Source organism: Elephas maximus, chromosome 5, assembly GCF_024166365.1.
Source record: "Elephas maximus indicus isolate mEleMax1 chromosome 5, mEleMax1 primary haplotype, whole genome shotgun sequence".
NCBI lineage: Eukaryota > Metazoa > Chordata > Mammalia > Proboscidea > Elephantidae > Elephas > Elephas maximus.
The window spans coordinates 53,990,146-54,015,815 of NC_064823.1; the positions used below are offsets into that span (position 1 = coordinate 53,990,146).

The window sequence follows — 25,670 nt, forward strand, 5'->3', positions numbered from 1 at the left end:
AATCCAATGAATTTACATATGTTGTCAAGGAAAGGTATAAATGGCATATATTGTTAAATTTAAGAATTCGCAAAAGGGTATGTACCATATAAAAAAAAAATCCCAGTAAAATAAAAAAGGATGTATGTGTTTGTATAGGAAAAAAAAAGTGAAAATGTGTATCAGATTATAAAATCAGTGAGCATTAGATAGTAGAATTTAAGTGACTATTTTCTTGGTTCTTATCTTCAATTTCTAACTCTATAAAGAGCATGCTTTCTTGTGTATTTCAAACACATATTTCAAGGACAAGTATTTCACAGATTATGCTAGAATACTTAAGAAAGGAAAGTAGAAGAGGACATTAGACTGGATAACCCACTGCTGCGACCCTTTCATACTTGGGAAGAGCAGGAATTAGCAAAACTCTAGAACCTCAACTTTAGAGAATTCTGAATGTTAATTTCATCTCAAGGCCATAATCTTTTATGAATTTAGTCATTCTCCCTTTACCCTGTAGATGGTGGCCACAGGAATCTGTCGCTCAGATGACCACATGATTAGTGGACAACTGGCCTTACCGCTTCCTGTGATCTTAGGCCATGAGGCAGCCGGCATTGTGGAGAGCATTGGAGATGAGGTGACTACAGTAAAGCCAGGTACAGAATTCACACTCACGGAATGTGTCTCAGATCAGGCCCTGCAAGAGCATCCATCATGGACGAGGAAGATAAGCCAATGAGAAATGAGCTAAGATGGGACATGGACAGAAAACTTCTTTCCTCTCTCCCTGCCTGGCTTCCTTTATGCATTCAGGCATGTATGTCTCCAGGCACTCACGTGTGCTCTCCTCCAAAAATTATTAAGAACGACTAGATATCAGGCACCAGGCTAGCTCCTGGGATTTCATGAGGATCAAAAGAGACACAGTGCCTAACACCATGGAGTTCATAACCTTAGAACTTCCATTTTAGTATTCCTGAGCACTGCCTTTTGTCAGGACCCAAAACAGAGCTACAAATGAGGCTAGAAAAAAAAAACATAAGTCTATGTCCTGAGTGTCTGGATTAGTATATGAAAACTGCTCTTTGCTGAGTTTACAGGGTAGGGGCTGGGAGGGTATGGCTGAATCAACATGTCCTCTTCTTTGGTGAGAAGTGGAGCCCATTCCATTTCCCCTTCCAATATGGCCTCCCTTCTTGAACATGGAACAAAGGAAACAGGCCATATGAAAGGAGCTGAAAGAAACCTAGTAAACTGGAGTCTCTGGGAAGAAAAGTTAATGTGATTGACTGCTAATCAAAAGGTTAGAAGTTAGAGTCCCCCTAAAAGCCACTTGGGAGAAACGCCAGGTGTTCTACTTCCAAAAATCAGTCATTGAAAACTTTACTTGAGGTCACCATGAGTCAGAATCAATCAACTCCATGGAAACTCTTTCCTTCTTTTTTTTTTTTTAATTTGATTAACAGCAGACATCCTGCAATAAACTGTGTGCTTTATTTCCTTTAACCATAGTTAACTATATCTGATTACAAATCGTTGCCTGATTTATTTTTAGTATTTATTTTATACTAATTTTATTGTGTATTAATGTAAGTAAATATTTCTAGAGGTAAAGAGTGAATAAAAACCAAGCCAAAGGCATTGTCGTTGAGTCGATTCAGACCCGTAGTGATCCTATTTTTTTTTTGTTGTTGTTGTTGTTAGGTGCCCTCAAGTCTATTCTGACTCATAGTGACCCTAAGTACTACAGAAGGAAACACTGCCCAGTCCTGCTCCACGCTCACAATCATTGTTATGATTGACCCCATTGTTGCAGCCACTATGTCAATCCAGCTTGCTGAAGGTCTTCCTCTATTTCTCTGACCCCCTACTTTACCAAGCATGAAGTCCTTCTCCAGGAACTGATTCCCCCTGATAACATGTCCAAAGTATGTGGGACAAAGTCTCACTGTCCTTGCTTCTAAAGAGCATTCTGGCTGTACTTCTTCCAAGACACATTTGTTCATTCTTTGACAGTCCATGGTAGATTCAATATTCTTCTCCAACACCACAATTCGAAGGTGTCAATTCTTCTTCAGTCTTCTTTATTCATTGTCCAAATTTTGCATGCATATGATGCTATTGAAAATACCATGGCTTGGATCAGACACACCTTAGTCTTCAAGGTGACATCTTTGCTTTTAAACAGTTTAAAGAGGTCTTTTGTAGCAGATTTGTCCAACGCAATTCATCTTTTGATTTCTTGACTGCTGCTTCCATGGCTTTTGATTGTGGATCCAAGTGAAATGAAATCTTTGACTACTTCAATCTTTTCTCCATTTATCATGATATTGCTTATTGGTACAGTTGTGAAGATTTTTGTTTTCTTTATGTTGAGTTGTAATTCACACTGAAGGCTGTGGTCTTTGATCTTCATCAGTAAGTGCTACAAGTCCTCTTCACTTTCAGCAAGCAAGATTGTGTCATCTGTATGATCCAGGCTTTTTTGATGCCGTGTTTTTCTTTACATAGTCCAGCTTCTCCTATTATTTGCTCAGCATACAGATTAATAGATATGGTAAAAGGATACAACCTTGACACACACTTTCCTGACCTTAAACCACTCAGTAGTCCCTTGTTCTTTTAGAAAAACTACCTCTATGTACAGCTTCCTCATGAGCACAATTAAGTGTTCTAGAATTCCCATTCTTCACAACGTTATCCATAATTTGTTATGATCCACACAGTCAAATGCCTTTGCAGAGTCAATAAAACAGGTAAACATCTTCAGGTATTCTCTGGTTTCAGCCAATATCCATATGACATCAGCAGTGATATCCCTGGTACCATGTCCTGTTCTGAATTCTGCCTGAATTTCTGTCAGTTCCCTGTTGATACACTGCTGCAGCCGCTTTTTGAATGATCTTAAGGAAATTTTACTTGCTTATGATATTGTTTGATAATTTCTGCATTGGTAGATCACCTTTCTTGGAAATAGGCATAAATATGGATGTCTTCCAGTCAGCTGGCCAGTTAGCTGTCTTCCAAATTTCTTGGCATAGATGAGTGAGTGCTTCCAGAACTGCATCTATTTGTTGAAACGTCTCAGTTGATATTCCGTCAATTCCTTCAGTATCATCAGTTCCTGATCGTAAGCTGCCTCTTGAAATGGTTGAATGTCGACCAATTCTTTTTGGTATAATGCTGTGCATTCTTTCCATCTTCTTTTGATGCTTCCTGCATTGTTTAATGTTTTACACATGGAATCCTTCACTGTTGCAACTCGAGGCTTGTATGTTTTCATCAATTCTTTCATCGTGAGAAATGCTGAGTATGTTCTTCAATTTTGGTTTTCTATCTCCAGCTCTTTGCACATGTCATCATAATACTTTACCTTGTCTTCTCAAAGTCTTCTGTTGTCTTTGAAATCTTCAGTTTAGTTCTTTTAATTTGTCATTTCTTCCTTTTGCTTCACCTACTGGATGCTCAAAAGCAAGTCAAAAAGGACGTTTCAAGATCTATCCTGAAGTGCAACACTGTCAGTGATAGGACAATAGCTATACATCTACAAGGAAGACCAGTTAATACGACCGTTATTCAAATTTATGCACTGACCACTATGGTCACAGGTGAAGAAATTGAAGATTTTTACCAGCGTCTGCAGTCTGAAATTCAATGAACATACAATTGATAATTACTGATGATTGAAATGTGAAAGTTGGAAACGAGAAGAAGGATCAGTAGTAGGAAATAAGGCCTTCATAACAGAAACAATGCCGGAGATCACATGACAGAATTTTGCAAGAGCAACGACTTCTTCGTTGCAGATACTTTTTTCACCAACATCAATGGTGACTATACACGTGGACCTCGCCAGATGAAACACACAGGAATCAAATCAACTACATCTGTGGAAAGAGATGATGGAAAAGCTCAATTTCATCAGTCAGTACAAGGACAGGGGCCAACTGCAACACAGACCATCAATTGCTCCTATGCAAGTTCAAGTTGAAACTGAAGAAAATTAGAACAAGTCAACTACAGCCAAAGTACAACTTTAAGAATATCCCACCTAAATTTAGAGACCATGTCAAGAATAGATTTTACACGTTGAACACTGATGACTTAAGACCAGAAGAGATGTGAAATGACATCAAGGACATCATCGATGAAGAAAGCAAGAGGTCATTAAAAAGACAGGAAAGAAAGAAAAGAATCTGAAACTTCCTCTTGAACGTTGAAGTGACCCTATAGGACAGAATAAAATTGCCTCATAGGGTTTCCAAGGAGTGGTTGGTGGATTCAAACTGATGACTTGGTGGTTAGCAGCTGAGCTCTTAACCACTAAGCAACCAGGGTTCCAAAGGGTGAATACAATAGAAAATGTCCGTGTTACAGTTTCACATAAAGTTTATCAATTAAATATGATGGCTTAACCATTTTTTCTTCTTCTTGTAAAATAGGTTGCCGACATGATTAAAAATAAAAATTTTGTTTAATTATAAAAATCCACGTTAGTCAGTAGATTCACCCACCCACCTCCCCCTTACCAAATATTCAACTGACGTGAACAAAAGAAAGCAAATTGTCCGGTTTGAGTTTCAGCGCTTAGTATTTCCTTTAGCTAGGAAAAAAAAAATTAATAATTAAATGTCATTCTTACTCTTCACTCTGGCACCCTCCACTATGAGAGGAAAAATAGATAATTCACAAAGTAAGTAATTGGCTAGAAACATTGAAAGTCAGTTCTTATCCTGTAAGAAAGTACTTGCCTCATTGCTGAACAATGAGGTTTTCCAAGGAGTTTCTTGAATTCTTTTTGTCCCATTCTTGTTAGTTTTCCTTGAAAAAGAACAAAAAAATGAATAAAATAGGCATTCACTTTAAAGATAAGCATAGTGACTCCGAAAAGTCAAGAAATTCTGTGGATAATGATTATCAAAATTCTTGATGATTATCAGAATAAAATGTAGCTCAAACTATTGCAAAATGCCAGATCTCAGAAACCTCTAGTGGAACTATGGCAGCCCGCTTACAACTAAAATTTATATCTATACTTACAGTGAGAGCATTTGAGGTTTAATTAGTTAACAATTAAGTGACAGGATGTGTGCAAAGCCCCCAGTAAACATCTGGGTACACTGTAAAATATAACTACTAATACAGTGGAAATGATTAAAAGTCCATGGTGTTTCCCACATTTGCATTTCTTCTTTGGGAATCTTCAGGCCCGTATAACCCCAAAGCGAAAGCAATGTTGACAGGCAGTGACTACTGGCATAGTGGTGATTGAACCCTGTTCTTGGGAGACTTGGCAAACATACATGCCTCTAATATATATGCCTAAGCTCGAAGTACTTGCTCTGTTAATACTTGGGTAGAAATTTAAGAAGAATTTGTTTTCTTCTCCTCCAGGTGATAAAGTCATCCCGCTCTTTCTTCCCCAGTGTGGAAAATGTGCTGTTTGTAAACACCCAGAAAGCAACGCCTGCTTGAAGTGCAAGTAGGTTTCTGATACTGTCCTTGCACACCCAGTGAGCTTGCACGTGCCTTATGCTCCTGACTTACGCCTTGTGTGTCTCTGTTGCACTGTGTAGACTGACTGTGCCTCAGGGGACCATGCAGGATGGCACCACCAGATTCACTTGCAGAGGGAAGCCCATCTACCAGTTCGCTGGCACCAGCACCTTCTCTGAGTACTCGGTGGTTGATGAGACCTCAGTGGTCAAGATCGATCCAGCCTCACCTCTGGAGAAAGTCTGCCTCATCGGCTGTGCGTTTTCTACTGGTTATGGGTCTGCTGTCAATGTTGCCAAGGTAAGAATGACAACAGGTGACAAAACTAATTACACTCAGACTGTCAGGAACCAAAAGGGAAACATTTTCTCACAGGAATTACAGATCATTCCTCAAAGAGTTTAGTAATACTTTACCAAAATAGCACTGATACACACCGTAGAATTTGGGGTTTCAATGATTGGTAGAAAAATGGTCCCAGAAGAAATTGAGAGCACGCCCTAGAAAATTCACCTGGTTGTCACAGATGAAAAAACTGTTCATAACTTAGTTAAGAAAAAGTAAAATTTTCTTTTCAGTTATTTTTCTCTGGTCTTTTTGGAATTATTAAATTTTAGAGCTGGTAGTGTACTTAATCTTTCATTTTACAAATAAAGAGCAACTGCATGCAGCAGACACAGTAGGTTCTGCTCGGTTCTGAGATGAGAGAGGTAACTGAAATGAAGGGTTTGCCTTTGAGAAACATCTAGTCCATGGATCCCAAACTCCCAGAATTAGGATCATCAGTAAGTTCCAAAGCCTTACGTGATAAAAATACACCTCTGAAACTACTGCCACCAACACACACACTCTGGAGGGAAATAATGACGCTTTAGTAGAGAATTTATTCTACTCGATTCAGGGATTTTATTACTACATCTCCTCCCCTGCCATGAAAATGAACACACACCCCACCGCACCACACCACACACTGCTTCCCTAGAGATTTGTAAGCCACAGTCTAGTATACCCACTGCTCACTTATCAACTGTCTCATTATCCCACATTTCACATTTTCAATAATAATAAAAAAATCTACTATCTTACTATTTTGTACATTAACGATGTTCATCTATAAGCAAAGAACGCTGACGTGTGAGGTGAGAGTAACTTTGGCTGTGATGGTTAAGGTTATATATCAACTTGTCTGGGCCTTGATTCTTACTGGCATGGCAGCTGTGTAAGTTGGCAGTTAAGTAAGATGTAATCAGGCAGTTATGTGAGGGTATAATTTGGCAGTTATATAATGATGTAATTTTGCAATTCTTTAATGTGATTTTGCAGTTATGTAATGATGTAATCATCCTCCATTTGGTCATCTGATGTGGTCATCCTCCATTTTTGCATAATGCCAAGTTTCACACAAAGACCTAGTCTTTGGAAACTAACCATGTCAATTTGTGTAGTATACAATCAAGAACCAATGGTACAAAAGGGAAAAGCCAAAGCTGCATTGGAGGGAATGGCGAAAAACAAGCCTCCAGGAATTGATGAAATATCAATTGAAATGTTTCAACAAACAGATGCAGCACTGGAGGTGCTCACACTTCTGTGCTAAAAACTTTGGAAGACAGCTACCTGGCCAACCAAATGGAAGGGATCTATATTTGTGCCCCTCCCAAAGAAAGGTAATCCAACAGAAAGTGGAAATTATTGAACAATATCATTAATGTCACACACATATAAAACTTTGCTGAATATCATTCAAAAGTGGTTGCAGCAGCACATTGACAGGGAACTGCCAGAAATTCAAGCCAGCTGCAGAAGAGGGTATGGAATGACGGATATCATTGTTGATGTCAGATAGATCTTAGGTGGCAAAGAATATTGAAGATACTATAGACTGCCAGAAGAATGAACAGCTCTTGGAAGAGTACAGCCAGAATGCTCCTTGGAAGGAAGTATGGTGAGACTTCTTTTCACATACTTTGGACATGTTATCAGGAAGAACCAGTTCTTGGAGAAGGACATCATTTTTGGCAAAGTAGATGGTCAGTGAAAAGGATGAAGACCCTTGATTCTTGAGGTTGTGTATCAACTTGGCTGGGCCATGATTCTCAGTGATTCGGCAGTGATGATATAGTTTGGCAGTCTATGATGATGTGATCACTTCATGATGAGATTTGAAACAATGTGATCACCTCCATGATGGAATCTGCTGTAAGTATAGAATCAGCTGAAAGAGATTTTTAGTGGGGATGTGATCTGTGTGGAAACCCTGGTGGCATTGTGGCTAAGTGCTATGGCTTCTAACCAAAAGATCAGCAGTTCAAATCCACCAGGCATTCCTTGGAAACTCTATGGGGCAGTTCTACTCTGTACTATAGGGTCGCTATGAGTCAAAATCGACTTGACAGCAGTGGGTAGGTGGTCTGCATGGAATGTAAGTGGACTTTCTGGCAAGATTTGTGGGCATTTGCTCACTCTAGATCCTGCAACTGGCTCCTGTTCATCTGGCTTTTGATGTCTTGCCTGCCAATCTTGGGATTTGATAATCTTCGCAGCCTGTGAGCAAGAGCCCTCGTGTCTGATCTCCTGATTTTGAGTTTGCCAGTCCTTATGGTGGCACGAATCAGGAGAAGCCTCCAGTCTGATCCACAGATTTGGGACATTCCAGCCTCTACAACCCAATGAGCCATTTCCTTGCTATAAATCACTCTATATACCTTTTCATAAGCTTTATTGGTTGTGCTTCTGTAGAGAACCCAGGCTAAGAAAACATTCTGTGAGATGGATTGACACAGTGGCTGCAGAAATGGGCTCAAGAAGAGCAACAACTGTGAGGATGGTGCCGGACTAGTTACTGTTTCATTCTGTTGTACGTAGTGTCGCTATGAGTCGGAACCAACTCAACAGCACCTAACAGCAATATACCCTGTATTTTTCTCAGTAGACAATGGTGTACCTCCATACCATTTAATGGAAACAGGGAACCGGGGTAGAGAAGGGGAGAGTGTTGAGGCATCACAGGGTTGACAACCAATTTTACAAAATAATTTGTGTATTGTTTAATGAGAAACTAATTTGCTCTGTAAATGTTCATCTAAAGAACAAAAAAAAAAGAAAGAAGAGAAAACTTCAATGCCCGATGCCCGGAATGAATGAGTGAGTGACTAAACATTCTTATGGGAAGCTTTCAATGAGATAACTTGCTACAGGAAGAACGTTTTACCTACACTGAAGGCTACCTAATGAAAATGAGGTTTATTAAACAGTCCAGAGTCAATTTTAGCACTTTAGAGCATATCTTTTCCTCATTTCTATAACTCTAATGCTTAAGTTTCTTGTGCAATTGCATCATCTATTTCAGCAGGTGGTCTAAGTGAACACAGAGCAGAAGCTGAGGTCGATCATAATAATGAATTTTATTCATTAAGATGTAGACCAACTTTTCATTAAGTTATTGTTCATTAGTATTTTGAAAAGCAGAGGAAAGGGGAAGCTGCTAAGATCCCATAGGTCTCAAGCTGTGTTATCTTGAAGTTACTAAATCTCTCTAGCTATTAGATTTTGCTTTAAACTGAGGAAACCTCTTCTATGTTTCACTGCTAATTTCAGCTCTCATTATACTGGCCATTACAACTGAAAATTAATGAACCAAAGAATTAATTATTGTGGTTTGATTGGATGTTTTTTAAGTCTTTTGGAATAACTGCTTTATTTATCTCACTTTGCATAAAATTGCCTTTGTGTATGTATGATGAACTGAAGCTGGATGTCACGGGATTTGAACCACTAACATCTTCAAGATGGGAGCCACTGACATTTAGAGGTCCAATATCATCTAGTGTACTGGTTCCCAAACTGGGCTGCCCACTGGAGTCACATGGAGAGTTTTAAAAAATACTGATGACTAGGTTCCACCTGACATGGCTTGAGGGCATTGGGGTTTTCTTTTTTTTTAATTGTGGTTTAGGTGAATGTTTACAGAGCAAACTAATTACTTATTAAACAATTAATAAATTAATTGTTTTGTGACATTGGTTTGCCAACCTCTAGACATGTTAATACTCTCTCCTCTCCCTCCACCCAGGTTCTCTGTTTTCATTCCCCCAGTTTCCCTGCCTTCTCTTCTTTGCTTTTGGTCTGGTGTGCCAATTTAGTCTCATATACATGATTGAGCTACTAAGCACACTGATTGTCCTATAGATCTGTCTAATCTTTGGCTGAAGGGTGAACCTTGGGAGTGACTTCAGTACTTAGTTAAAATGGTGCCCAGGGCCATACTCTCAGAGTTTCTCCAGTCTATATCAGACCAGTAAGTCTGGTCTTTGTGTGTGTGTGTGAATTTGAATTTTGTTCTACTTTTTTTTCTTTTTTAATTGTGCTTTAGATGACAGTTTACAGAGCAAATTAATTTCTCACTAAACAATTTGTACACATATTGTTTTGTGATGTTGGTTGCCAGCCTCACAACATGTCAACACTCTCCTTTTCCCAACCTTGGGTTACCCGTTACCAGCTTTCCTGTCCCCTCCTGCTTTCTCGTCCTTGCCTCTGGCTGGCGTGCCCATTTAGTCTCTTTTTATTTTATGGACCTGTCTAATCTTTGGCTGAAGAGTGAACCTCTGGAGTGACTTCAGTACTCAGTTAAAAGGGTGCCTGGGGGCCAAACTCTTGGGGTTTCTCCAGCCTCTGTCAGACCAGTAAGTCTGGTCATTCTTTGTGAGTTAGAATTTGTTCTACATTTTTGTCCTGTTTTGTCCGGGACCCTCTATCCTTATCCCCGTCAGAGCAGTCGGTGGTGGTAGCCAGGTGCCATATAGTTGTTCTGGGCTCAGTCTGGTGGAGCTTGTAGTAGTTGTGGTTCATTAGTACTTTGAAATGATCTTTCCCTTTTGTCTTTGATTTTCTTCAATCTTCTTTGCTCTAGCTGAGATCAGACAAGTGGAGTATCTTAGATGGCTGATCACAAGCGTTTAAGACCCCAAATGCTACTCACCACAGTCAGATGTAGAACATTTTCTTTATGAACTATGTTATGCCAATTGAGCTAGATGTCACCCAAGACCATAGTTCCCAGTACTAAGCTCAGTAACTAGGTCCCTCAGGGAGTTGAATGTGTCTGTGAAGCTTCTATCACTTTGTCTTGGTCAAGTTTTGCTGACTTACCCAGTATTGTGTAGTGTCTTACCCTTCATCAAAGTTACCACTTATCTATTAGCTATTTAGTGTTCTTCCCTCCCGACCCCTCCCTGCCTCATAGTCATCAATGATTGTTTCTTTCTGTGTTTAAATCATTTCTTGAGTTTTTATTATAGCGGTCTCATACAGTATTTGTCCTTTTGTGGTTGACATATTTCACTCAGCAAATGCCCTATAAATTTCTCCATGTTGTGAGATATTCTGCAGGTTCATCATTGTTCTCTGTCGTTGCGTAGTATTCCATTGTGTATATGTACCATAGTTTATCCATTTATCTGTTGATGGGCACTTCGGTTGTTTCCATCGTTTTGCTATTCTGAATTATGCTGCAATGAAAATGGGTGTGTGTATGTCCATTTGTGTGACAGCTCGTATTTTTCTAGGATATTCCTAGGAGTGGTATTGCTGGACGGTATGGTATTTCTGTTTCTCACTTTGTAATGAAGTGCTATATCTTTTTCCAGAATGGTTGTACCATTTTGAATTCCCACTAGCAGTGCAGAAGAGTTCCATTCGCCCCGCAACCTCTCCAATATTTGTTATTTTTTGCGTTTTTGATTCGTGCCTGTAATGTCTGGGTGAGTCACTATTTCCTTGTAGTTTTGATTTGCATTTCTCTAATGGCGACTGATCGCGACTGATCGCGAGCATTTACTCATGTATCTGTCAGCTGCCTAAATGTCTTTAGTGACGTGTCTGCTCATATCCTTTGCCCATTTTTTAATTGGACTATTTATCTTTTTGTTGTAGAGGTATTGGATTTTCCCATAACTTTGAAAAATTAACACTGGGATTTTTGAATGCTCCTTATGTGAGCCAAATGTATACTCAATTTTGAGAACCACTGACCTAGTTTAACCTCCTCAATTTAAACAGGAAGCAACTGAAGCAAAAAGAGGTTTGACAAAAGGTTGGACATGAAAGTCCAAATAGCTTTTCATAATGGACTAATTCTGACACTTTATACAGCTTAGACTGCTCTGAACAATCATAATTAACCCATTGTTGTGTTTTCTGAAAACACAGGTCACCAAGGGCTCCACCTGTGCCGTGTTTGGCCTTGGAGGAGTTGGCCTCTGTGTAATCATGGGCTGTAAGGCAGCTGGAGCAGCCAGGATCATTGCAGTGGATCTCAACAAAGACAAATTTGCAAAAGCCAAAGAGGTGGGAGCCACTGAGTGCATCAACCCACAGGACTTCAAGAAACCCACCCACGAGGTGCTAAAGGAAATGAGCGGTGGAGGTGTGGACTTTTCATTTGAAGTCGTTGGTCGGTATGACACCATAGTATGTACTATGACATGTCTTGAGATGTGTACTTCTGCAATCTTGAGTCTCTTTTTAGGCAGCAGAATATAAACATTATGTACAAATAATATATTTAAGATTATGAATGGCAAATTTTCTTCTCCTATCTTTTACCTAAACCAGTTGTTGTTGAGTAGACTCTACCAACTCATGGCAAGTCCATGTGTGTCAGAGTAGAACTATCCTCTATATAGGGTTTTCACTGTTCTCAACAGGGGTTTTCAGAAGTAGATCATTAAGCCTTTCTTCTGAGTTGCCTCTGGGTAGACTGAAAATTCTGATTATTATTTTCACATGTCATACTTTGGTCAAAAGATATAATGAGCAATTTTAGGTCAAGCAACATTTTATTAACAGAAAATGGACCATAAAGAAAGCAACTGCTTTAATATATCACTGTTTCCTTGTAGCAGAGACCATAGTGCCTAGTGCATAATAGGCACAAAAATCTATGCCTTGAACCAAATCCTTTAAAAAGTCAAGACTTTACCACCAAAAAACTTGAAGACATATATACCTCATAGCATTGCTTGTGGATTACATGAGATAATGCACATAAAATAGCACAGACACAAGTGGCAAGCTATAGTCACCTCTCAACAAAGGTTAACTAGTATTATGCCTATTCCAAAGAAAGGTGACTCAACCAAATGCAGAAATTATCGAACAATATCATTCATATCACACACAAGTAAAATTTTGCTGAAGATCATTCAAAAGCAGTTGAGCAGTACATCAATAGAGAACTACCAGAAATTCAAGTGGAATTCAGACGACAACATAGAACTAGGAATATAAATGCAGATGTCAGATGGACCCTGGCTCAAAAAGAGAATACCAGAAAGATGTTTACCTATGTTTGACTATGCAAAAGCATTTGGCTGTGTGGATCATAACAAATTATAGGTAACATTGTGAAGAATGGGAATTCCAGAACACTTAATTGTGCTCCTGAGGAATGTGTACATAGATCAAAGGCAGTCATTTGAACAGAACAAGGGGATGCTGCTTGGTTTAAAATCAGGAAAAGTGTGTGTCAGAGTCATATCCTTTCACCATATTTACTCAATCTGTATGTTGAGCAATAATCCAAGAATCTGGACTATATGAAGAACAAAGGGGCATCAGAATTGGAGGAAGACTCATTAACAACCTGCAATATACAGATGACACAACCTTGCCTACTGAAGGTTAAGAGGACTCGAAGCACTTACTGATAAAGATCAAAGACTACAGCCTTCAGTACGGATTACACTGCAACATAAAAAAATAAAAAATCGAGGGGCAGGGCCAAGATGGCTGACTAGGTAGAAGCTTCCATGGATCCCTCTTGCAACAAAGACTCGGAAAAACAAGTGAATCAATCACATACAAGACAATCTACAAACCCTAACCATCAAACACAGAGCTAAAGAGTTGACCTGAGTGACAGGGGAGTGAAAAGCCACGCCCTGAAGTAGCAACAGCTTCTGGAACTGGTGTCCCGTGCCACAGCCTTAAGCCCTCGTGGTTCCCTGGTGCCAGAGAGGTGGGGCTGATTGGGGCTTACTGAGATGCAGCACAGCCCTAACCCCTAAACCCCTGGAGTAACCTCAGTAGAGGCTCAGCCAGAGCAAGCAGGCTGCGTATACACTGATGCGGCTGACAAGAGAACGAGCAACCACGAGGAAGCAGCGACTGTTTTCGGAGCCTGCAGCCAGCGTCCCAGTCAGAAAACCTTGACGCCGGATTTTGGACTAAGCGCAGAGGAGCTGAGCATGGCTTCCTGAGACGGTGCAAGCACAGGATGCAGCCCTACCCCCCTGAAGTAACCTCAGGGGAAACCCAGCCAGTGCACACAGGCTGCACAGTGACGTGGCTGACAGGAGGAGCAATCACTGGAAAGCAGCGACTCCTTTTGGAACCTGAAGTGGAGCCTCCCAGCCAGAAAACCTTGGCACTGGGCTTTGGACTAGGAGCGGAGGAGCTGATCATGGCTTCCTGAAACGGTGCAAGCATGGGACACAGGCCTGACCCTTGAGGGCAATCTCAACCCAGCCAACGCACACAGGCTACGCACCCTCTGGAATCTCAGATAAAACAGTCATCATCAAGCACAATAAGTAACTTTGTCTATATTGCCTCGAGCTACTCTTTCCTATCTATCTGATCCCTCCCCTCTCTGCCCCAGGCAGCTTCATTAACATTGGAATTTCCTGGGCCAGGCAGTGAAGTGCTCTGTGGGTTTTTTTTTTTTTTTTTTTCCTTAACCCATTCTCCTGGCCTGAGAGAAGCAGCAACTAACAACCCAGGGGAAAAAAATCCTTCCCTGACTTCCCTAAACTGGAATAAAAACACAGAACCAGCTTCAGGCAAGCATATGAGATCCACAGTCTCTGGCTTTCATCCCTAACCAGGGAACAAGGTGGCTATTATAATGCAAAGGCAATTCGGACAGAGACCTGACTGTAAGTGTTTTAGCGGAGCAGTGGAAAAACAAGTTTTTGAGGTCCGATACCTATCTGCCTATTAAACAGAGCCCTCACTGATCCACAGATGGGAACTGAGGGCTGAAGCTCCACCCAAACCACCTACCCACCTGCGAAAGGGTTCTAAGGATAGTGACACCTACCAATCTTTAGAGGTACAAGCATTCAGTGCCTAAGGTACAGCTGCAGAGCCCACCCAAGTGTTCTAGGGATAGAGACACACCTACCTCACTGGCTTATGGGGGAAGGCTGTCAGCATCTTGCTGTCCTTGGAGTGTGGCCCCCTGCTGCTACTAGACTCTGGTGCACACAACTATCACCACTACTCCTCTAAGTTAATAGGTGACAGGCTACACCACACACTTGGTGACCAAAAATCAGAACACCTAAGCTGATTCTATTCAAGAACAGTGAATAGGCTCTTAGGCTTATATATCTGGTAACAGCTCAAATGAGTTGGTAAAAGGACATAAGTGATTCAAAGGATACAACAATCAAGATAGCTCAATCTAGTAGCCCATCTGGGTATGCTGAAACAAAACAAAAAAAGAAGATAAGACTCAGTGAGCAAATATAAAATAAACCATTACAATATCTTATAGATGGCTCGGAGACAGCAGTCGATATCAAATCACATAAAGAAGCAGACCATGATTGCTTCTACAACTCCCCTAATTAAAGAATCAAAATCTTTCCCAAATGAAGATACAATCCTGAAATTGCCAGATGCAGAATATAAGAAACTAATTTACAGAATGCTTCAAGACATCAGGGATGACCTCAGAAATGAAATAAGGCAATCTACAGAAAAAGCTAAGGAACACACTGATAAAACAGTTGAAGAAATCAAAAAGATTATTCAAGAACATACTGGAAAAGTTAATCCATAGAGAGACAGCATTCAGAAATCCAACAGATTAACAGTAAAATTACAGAATTAGACAACTCAATAGGAAGTCAGAAGAGCAGAATTGAGGAATTCGGATGCAGAGTGGGGGAGGTGGAGGATAAGGCAATTGACACCAATATAGTCGATTACAATAATCAAAAAAGAGGGACTAAATACAGGAAGCATAGAGTTTCCATATGGAGAGGAAAACAAGGCAATGCAGGACAATACAAGTTAGGCTTTTACTTAGAAAAATAGGGGTAAATATTAAGGTAACCACAAAGAGGTCTAACAATTCCATACTTTAAAATAAAAACCAAGAAAAACATCACAACTCAGCAAAAATAAATTCAACTACTATGAAAATGAAGAACACACAATTTACAAAGAAACTTCTCAGCACAAAATGGTAAGTGGAAAAATGAAATTTTCAACAACACACACAAAAATGCATCAAAATGACAGCACTAAACTCATAATTATCTATAATTATGCTGAATGTAAATGGACTAAATGCACCAATAAAGAGACAGAGAGTCTCACACTGGGTTATAGAAGACGTTAAGGAGGGAATAAAGAAATTCACAGAATGCAAAGAGAATGAAAACACTTGCTATCAAAATCTCTGGGACACAGCAAAAGCAGTGCTCAGAGGTCAATTTATATCGATAAATGCACACATACCTAAAGAAGAAAGAGCCAAAATCAGAGAACTGTCCCTACAACTTGAGCAAATAGAAAGCATGCAACAAAAGAAACCATCAAGCACCAGAAGAAAACAAATAATACAAATTAGAGCAGAATTAAATGAATTAGAGAACAGAAAAACAATTGAAAGAATTAACAAAGACAAAAGCCGTTCTTTGAAAAAATTAACAAAATTGATAAACCATTGGCCAGACTGACTAAAGAAATACAGGAAAGGAAACAAATAACCCAAATAAGAAATGAGATGGGCCATATCACAACAGATCCAACTGAAATTAAAAGAATCATATCAGATTACTATGAAAAATTGTACTGCAACAAATTTGGAAACCAGAGGAAATGGATGAATTCCTAGAAACACACTACCTACCTAAACTAACACAATCAGAAGTAGAACAACTAAATAGATCCATGAGAAAAAAAGAGATTGAAAAGGTAATCAAAAAACTCTAAAGAAAAAAAAAAAAGCCCTGGCCCAGACAGCTTCACTGAGGAGTTCTACCAAACATTCAGAGAAGAGTTAACACCACTACTACTAAAGGTGTTTCAAAGCATAGAAAAAGATGAAATACTACCTAACTAATTCTGTGAAGCCAACATATCCCTGATACCAAAACCAGGTAAAGACACCACAAAAAAAACATTACAGACCTATATCCCTCATGAACATAGATGCAAAAATCCTCAACAAAATTCTAGCCAATAGAATTCAACAACATATCAAAAAAATAATTCACCATGCCAAGTGGAATTTATACCAGGTATGCAAGGTTGGTTCAATATTAGAAAAACAATTAATGCAATCTACAATATAAATAAAACAAAAGACAAAAACCACATGATCTTATCAATTGATGAAGAAAAGACATTTGACAAAGTCCCACACCCATTCATGATAAAAACTACCAGCAAAATAGGAATAGAAGGAAAATTCCTCAACACAATAAATGGCATTTATACAAAGCCAACAGCCAACAGCCAACATCATCCTAAATGCAGACAGCCTGAAAGCATTCCCCTTGAGAATGGGAACCAGAGAAGGATGCCCTTTATCACCGCTCTTATTCAACGTTGTGCTGGAGGTCCTAGCCAGAGCAATTAGGCTAGACAAAGAAATAAAGGGCATCAGGATTGGCAAGGAAGAAGTAAAATGATCTCTATTTGCAGATGACATGATCTTATACACAGAAAACCCTAAGTAATCCTCAAAAAAAACTACTGAAACTAATAGAAGAGTTTGGCAGAGTTTCAAGTTACAATATAAACATACAAAAATCACGTGGATTCCTCTACATCAACAAAGAGAACATCGAAGAGGAAATCACCAAATCATACCATTCACAGTAGCCCCCAAGAAGATAAAATACTTAGGAATAAATCTTACCAAAGACGTAAAAGACCTATATAAAGAAAACTACAAAGCACTACTGCAAGAAACTAAAAGGGACCTGCTTAAGTGGAAAAACATACCTCGCTCATGGATAGGAAGACTTAACACTGTAAAAATGTCTATTCTACGAAAAGCCTTTACACATACAATGCACCTCCAATCCAAATTCCAACGACATTTTTTAATGTGATGGAGAAACAAATCACCAACTTCATGTGGAAGGGAAAGAAGCCCTGGATAACTAAAACATTACAGAAAAAGTAGAACAAAACAGGAGGCCTCACTCTACCTGATTTTAGAACATATTGTATAGCCACAATAGTCAAAACAGCCTGGTACTGGTACAACAACAGACACATAGACCAATGGAACAGAATTGAGAACCCAGATATAAGACCCTTCATATATGAGCAGCTAGTATTTGACAAAGGTCCAGGGTCAGTTAATTGGGGAAAAGATAGTCTTTTTAACAAATGGTGCTGGCATAACCGGATATCCATCCGCAAAAAAATGAAACTGGACCCATACCTCACACCATGCACAAAAACTTACTCCAAGTGGTTCAAAGACCTAAACATAAAGACTAAAACAATAAAGATCATGGAAGAAAAAATAGGGATAACGTTAGGAGCCCTAATACAAGGCATAAACCATACAAACATTACTAAAAATGAAGAAGAAAAACCAGATAACTGGGAGCTCCTAAAAATCAAACACCTATGCTCATCTAAAGGCTTCACCAAAAGAGTAATAAGACCACCTACAGACTGGGAAAAAATTTTCAGCTATGACATTTCTGACTAGAACCTGATCTCTAAAATCTGTATGATTCTGTTAAAACTCAACCACAAAAAGACAAACAACCCAATTAAAAATTGGGCAAAGGATATGAACAGGCACTTCACTAAAGAAGATATTCACGCGGCTAACATATACATGAGGAAATGCTCTCGATCATTAGCCACTAGAGAAATGCAAATTAAAACTATGATGAGATTCCATCTCACTCCAACAAGGCTGGCATTAATCCAAAAAACACAAAATAATAAATATTGGAGAGGCTGTGGAGAGATTGGAACTCTTATACACTGCTGGTGGGAATGTAAAATGGTACAGCCACTTTGGAAATCGATTGGGTGCTTCCTTCAAAAGCTAGAAATAGAACTACCATAAGATCCAGCAATCCCACTCCTCAGGATATATCCTAGAGAAATAAGAGCCTTTACATGAACAGATATATGCACACCCGTGTTTATTGCAGCACTGTTTACAACAGCAAAAACATGGAAGCAACCAAGGTGTCCATCAATGGATGAATGGATAAATAAATTTTGATATATTCATAAAATGGGATGCTATACATCCTTAAAGAACAATGATGAATCTGTGAAACATTTCATAACATGGAGGAACCTGGAAGGCATTATGCTGAGCGAAATTAGTCAGAGGCAAAAGGACAAATATTGTATAAGACCACCTTTATAAGATCTTGAGAAATAGTATAAACTGAGAAGAACACATACTTTTGTGGTTATGAGGCGGGGAGAGAGGGAGGGTGGGAGAGGGTTATTTACTGATTAGACAGTAGATGAGAACTACTTCAGGTGAAGGGAAGGACAATACTCAATACAGGGGAGGTCAGCACAACCAGACTGGACCAAAAGCAAAGAAGTTTCCTGAAAAAACTGAATACTTCGAAGGTCAGTGGAGCAAGGGCAGGGGTTTGGGGACTATGGCTTCAGGGGACATCTAAGTCAATTGGCAAAATAAATTCTATTAAGAAAACATTCTGCATCCCACTTTGAAGTGTGGCATCTGGGGTCTTAAACGCTAACAAGTGGCCATCTAAGATGCATCAATTGGTCTCGACCCACCTGGATCAAAGGAGAATGAAGAACACCAAGGTCACAAGGTAATTATGAGCCCAAGAGACAGAAAGGGCCACATGAACTAGAGACTACATCATCCTGAGACCAGAAGAACTAGGTGGTCCCCGGCCAGAACCGATGACTGCCCTGACAGGGAGCACAACAGAGAACCTCTGAGGGAGCAGGAGAACAGTGGGATGCAGACCTCACATTCTCATAAAAAGACCAGACTTAATGGTCTAACTAAGACTAGAAGAATCCCAGCATTCATGGTCCCCAAACGTTCTGTTGGCCCAGGACAGGAACCATCCCCGAAGACAACTCAGCAGACATGGATTGGACTAGACAATGGGTTAGAGAGAGATGCTGATGAGGAGTGAGCTACTTGCATCGGGTGGACACTTGAGACTATGTTGGCATCTCCTGTCTGGAGGGGAGATGGGAGGGTAGAGAGGGTTAGAAACTGGCAAAACAGTCACTAATGGAGAGACTGGAAGGAGAGAGTGGGCTGACTCAGGGGGAGAGTAAGTGGGAGCATGTAGTAAGGTGTATATAAGTTTATATGTGAGAGACTGACTTGATTTGTAAACTTTCACTTAAAGCACAATAAAAATTATTTTTTAAAAATAAGTAAATAAATAATCCTCACAACTGGACCAATAATCAATATCATGATAAGCAGAGAAAAAATTGAAGTTGTCAAGAATTACTCTTTACTTGGATCCACAATCAACACCCATGGAAGCAGCAGTAAAGAAATCAGACAATGCATTGCATAGGGCAAATCTACTGTAAAAGATCTCCTTAAAGTTTTAAAAAGCAAAGATGCCACATTGAGCACTAAGGAACACCTGACCCAAGCCATGGTGTTTCAGTTGCCTCATATGCATGTGAAAACTGGACAGTGAAGAAGGAAGACCAAAAAAGAATTGACACCTTTGAATTGTGATGTTGGCCAAGAATATTGAATATAGCATGGACTTCCAAAAGAACAAATAGTCTGTCTTGGAAGAAAAACAGCCAGAATGCTCCTTACAAGCAAGGATGATGAGACTTTGTCTCCCAAGCTTTGGACATGTTATCAGGCAGGAGCAGTCACTGGAGAAGGAAATCTTGCCTGGTAAAGTGGAGGGTCAACCAAAAACAGGAAGACACTCTAGGAGATTGATTGAACAGTGGGCTAAAGCATAGCAAGGATTGTGAGGATGACGCAGGACTGGGCGGTGTTCCATTCTGTGGTACATATTTTCTCTATGAGATGGAACCGGCTCAACTGCACCTAACAACAACAGTATTATTCTTACAACATATTATTTCCAATCTGGAGGTGCTCCCCATCATCTTTGAAATGTGCATGATATTGCTTTCAGAATAATTACAAACATCATCAATAGCAAACGACCACATTTCCAACTATATTCCACCTAACGAGAATTCTCTAGAACTCGACTGAAGAAGTCCTCAGGCCAACAAATCCCAATTGTTGAAGTTTTCCAGTAAGTCCCAGCAGCATCAGTAATAGGGAACAGAACCCTGAACGTAATCCTCTTTCCAGTCTCAACTTGGGAATATGCCATAGACAACTGATGTTTTAAGAGAGCCTAACTTTTTCCAAGGCTAAAGATTTTCTAATGTGCTTTTTTTATTGTTTTCCCCCCATTTTCTCTTGTAGGTCTGGATTGTTACTTTGTTTGATGATGCCAAATATCTGACAGTCCTATGTTCTGAGGATATCTTCATTTCCAAAAACAAAGAACTAATTGTTATATATCCCTAGGGAATCCCAAACCATTTTCTTGCTACCAAACTTGTTCAAAAACTTGGTTGGAGGGGAAAAGCTTTAAGTGATGGTCTTTTGAAGTTTCGGAATAATAGGTGCAGTTTAAAGTAAAACCAATATTCATTATTAGGAAATAAAAGCAACATTTAAACAAGCCCATGTTAGAAATGAACAGTAAAATAAGGATCCGTTAAAAAGGGAGAGCATCGAGTGGACAGGAGACGACTTATGACAATGTAATCAACATCATATCTTCTTCGTCATGAAAATACCTGGTTCAAAGTACTTGTTTAATAAATAATGAAAAAATTAATTAACCAACTCATAGGTTGCCTGAGAGGCATGAGGTGATAAGACATTACTCTTGTTTGAGGAACCAGACTTTATGTATGTCTGTACTGATGTTTGCCTCTTTATTACTTTATAAGGAAGAATTAGGTACACACAAATTCATACATCCATTCTGTCATTCAAAGCATAATTTCCGTTCATTTCCTAAAATCACAGCACTAACACAGACACAACAAGGAATGGAGAAGCAAAGAATATGTCTCTTTCCTCCACACATTCACTGTCGAACTAAGCTAATATATGAACTCTTACTGTGGATCATGGGTGGAGATGATCAAACAGCCCAATTTAAAATGTTAAATATTAATTGTATTCCAGTTGTCTGCCCTGTCATGCTGTCATGAGGCATACGGTGTAAGCGTCATTGTAGGACAACCTCCTGGTTTCCAAGACCTCAGGATGGACCCTATGTTGCTATTGACTGGACGCACCTGGAAAGGAGCAGTTTTTGGTGGTATGTACTTAGGCTTGAGGATCAAAGACTCTTAAAATTTTGGAATTTTTTCCCTTTTACACATGACAAGGCCAGATTTTGAAAAGCACTGTGGTTAAAAACAAATCAAAATTCCTGTAGCATCTATAGGCTCCAAATCAACTGTTGTTGTTGTTAGGTGCTATGGAGTCCATTTTGATTCATGGTGGCACCATGTGACAGAGTAGAACAGCTGCCATAGGTTTTCTAGGCTATAAGAAGTGATTGCCAGGTCTTTCTTCCACAGAGCCACTGAGTGAGTTTGAACTGCCAACCTTTCAATTAGCAGCCAATCACTTAACCATTGTGCCACCAGGACGCCTCTCCAAATCAACTAGATGTGGAAATAATGCAGTCAGAATATTCCCAGAAAGTCTTTCTGGTGTCCCAATAAACTAAGAAGGACCTTTCGGCACCACCTCTTTTTATACTTGTGACTGTATAACACTAAAATACCTACTACCAACCAAACCAGTTGGCCTTGAGTCGATTCCAACTCATGGTGTCCCAAGTGTGTCAGAGCAGGACTGTGCTCCGTAAGGTTTTCGGCAGCTGATTCACATTGCCAGGCCTTTTCTCTCAGGCAGCTCTGAGTGAAATCCGACTGCCAGCCTGTGGTTAGCAGCCAAGCATGTTAACCATTTGCACCAACCAAGTTCTCCAAAAACCCCTTGCAGTCGCATCAATTCCGACTCATTGTAACCGACCCTATAGGACAGCGTAGAACTGCCCCATAGGGTTTCCAAAGAGTGGCTGTAGATTAATTGCGGACGTTTTAATTAGGAGCCAAGCTCTTAATCACTGTGGCACAAAAACCAAAAGCAAACCCATTTCCATCGTGTTGATTTCGACTCAAAACAACCCTATAGGACACAGTACAACTGCCCCACAGGATTTTCATGAAGCGGCTGGTGGATTTGAACCGCCCACCTTTTAGTTAACAGCCCTACGCTTAACCACTCTGAACCAGGGCTCCAGGGACCCAGGAAATCCATAGCAATACTTCATGTCTGCACTATGCCCACTTTTATACAATTGCTAAATTTGCTCTTTGACCTTGGGTATATCTATCTGTAGTGTAATTTCTCTAAGACAGAACTAATAACTAAGAACACTAGCTTTTAGGGGATGAGGAGAGAGGTTAAAAAAAAAAAATCAAACTACTAAAAAAAATATTGAAGCACACGATCTCTTACTAATCCAGTAATAGAAATAGCAGTCTGTGGAATGCAGCATTTTTTATACACATTCATTTCAATTCTATTTAGAAAGTCTTCTTCGTAATTCTCCTACCTCCCCCTGCCTGAATCTCACAGTGATGTTTTCTTCTTTCCAGGCTACAAAGGTAAAGATTCTGTCCCCAAACTTGTGGCTGATTTCATGGCTAAGAAGTTTCCGTTGGATTCAATAATAACTCATGTTTTACCTTTCGAAAAAATAAACGAAGGGCTTGACCTTCTTCGCTCTGGGAAGAGGTAGAGTTTAAGTTTTGTTTTGTTTTTCACGGTAGGGGATTGGCTACCAGAGAGAAAAAAAAAATTTTTGCTCAAAGATTTGACTCACCTGTGAGAAGATGGAAAAATGAGAAAAACAATAAATGCCTTTGTTTTCCATTACCAGTTGAACCCTTGCAGGTGGAACATTTAAGACCTTATTGTGAAAAACTAGGAACAGTCACTTTGTATTTCCTGTTCTGCTGAAACCAAATTACATTGCTTACAGTGAAGCTGAAGGATCAGAGCCACTCAGCCTTCTCTACGGGAGAACACTTGCCCTTTCAAGGAAAAAGAATCAGAGTCACATGGTTATAGTTGTAGCACAGAGTCTACGCAGCCTCTGCCTGGCTGACCATTAAATGCTGTAAATTTAAATTACATTCAGTCCATCCCAAAGATTTCATTATGGAAAGAGGTGGAGCTGCATTGGTGTTGTTTTCTATACAAATACTACTAGTTTTTCGTTTCTTTTTGCAGTTTACAAAGAATTTTTCAGAAGTAAAAATTACTGTAAAGTGAAAGGGTACAAAATGCTATTATAAGTGTTTGAGTCTTCCACTTTCTCCAAAGCTAAGAAAAAGAAGCCAATTCCATTTCCTCTACCTCTAACGTTTAACTTTCACAACCACCTAATAAGAGCTTTGTCATCGTATGTATATGAGACACAACTAGTAACAGGCAGTTGTATTCAATTTCTACCTTCTAGCTCCAAAGTCCTTGCCTTTTCTGCTCCCGCACACTTCTTTTCAAGAACTTTTCAACTTGAAAAAGTATCTCTCAGGCAACATGATTTGCTTATTAAATAAGCAAAGATTAAAAATCGTAATGCCAAATATTGGTGAGCATAAGGGGTCATGGGCACTTTCATACACTGCTTATAGGAGTATTCATTGTTACATTTTTTTATGGAAAACAATTTGGTAATTTATATTGGAAATATTTTAAAAAATTGAAAACATTTGTCCTAGCAGTTTTTTTTTAGTGTTATTGTGCTTTAGATGAAAGTTTACTGCTCAAGTTATTTGTACCAGCAATTTCGTTTCTGGAAATCTATTCTACAAATAATCAGAGGCGCAAACATACACATATGTGTGAGCATGTTTATCTGTTATCTATAATATCACAAATTGGAAATAACTTGGAAGTCCAACATTGCAGAATAGTTAATTAAGTTCCAACCATGTACTAGAAATCAATAAAGTCATTAAAAGGAAATGTTTTCAATACATTGGGAAATTCTCATGATGTAATCTTAGGTTATAACACAAAGAACACAAACTTGCATGTAGAATATGATCTCAAATTTTCAACAAGAGTAGTAACAACAGCATGTTATGTCTATAAAAAAATTTGATGAAAATTCAAGAAAATATTAAGTTTACCTCTAGATTATAGAATTAAAGGTTATTTTTAATTTTTTATACTGTCCTGTGTTTTCTAAATTCTTTACATATACTTATCTTATTATGTATACATAATTTTTAAAGAGGCATGTAGACCATCTTTTTCTAAAAGTGTTTATCCAGCAGAAGACATTTTCTTTGCATTAGCTCCAATGTGAATGCTACATATCTGATCTTCCCAAGAATTAATTCTCTTAGAATTCAACTTTAGTATCTACTTTTAAGAATCCTTAAGCATCTCTTTAATAATCTCTACTTAACTTTCAACACGGTCTTTATTAAAATAGCAATTCCTTCAGGAAGCCATCTATCATCTTGTCATTTGTGAAACCGTGTTTGGCTTTGAATCCCAACGCTCCATACCAGATATGCAACCTAGAGCAAGTTACATATCTCTCTAAGTTTCAGTTGTTGTTGTTTTTTTAATTTCGAAAAGGAAAATAATATTAGAACCTACCTCACAGCGTTATTTAGGTTGAACTTTAAATGAAATAATGAGTGAAAAGTATCTGCAAAGTAAATGGCAAATAGCAAGAACTTATTACATTAAAACTGTTTGTTGTTTTATACTCATATTTACACTCAGTACTAGGACTATTGAAAATGATTTTGATGAGGATGCTAGCTAATATCAAACACAGTCTAAATAGCAGCTATATTCAGACTCTGATGATTTAGTTTAAGTTTTGAGAAAACACAAGAACAAGGAAAAGATGAACCAACCTTCCACTTGGCTTTACCTGAACGCTTAGGGGTGGGAATGAAGTGGTTGGGAACTCCTTGGACTTTCATGTGCAAGTGTGTGGAATAGCTAAATGTTAAAACAATATCTTTCATTTTTCTATTTCAGTATCTATACTATCCTGACATTTTGA

General features: G+C 39.1%; 1 protein-coding gene across 1 annotated transcript; it reads left to right on the top strand.

Moving 5' to 3' along the window:
* The first annotated feature begins 499 nt into the window (after window positions 1-499).
* On the top strand, window positions 500-25,670 carry LOC126076946 (alcohol dehydrogenase E chain-like). Its single transcript, XM_049885669.1, has 7 exons — window positions 500-638; window positions 5,377-5,464; window positions 5,559-5,778; window positions 11,689-11,949; window positions 21,743-21,878; window positions 23,233-23,371; window positions 25,646-25,670. Exons 1-7 carry the CDS (start codon window positions 500-502, stop codon window positions 25,668-25,670), a joined length of 1,008 nt encoding a protein of 335 aa, XP_049741626.1.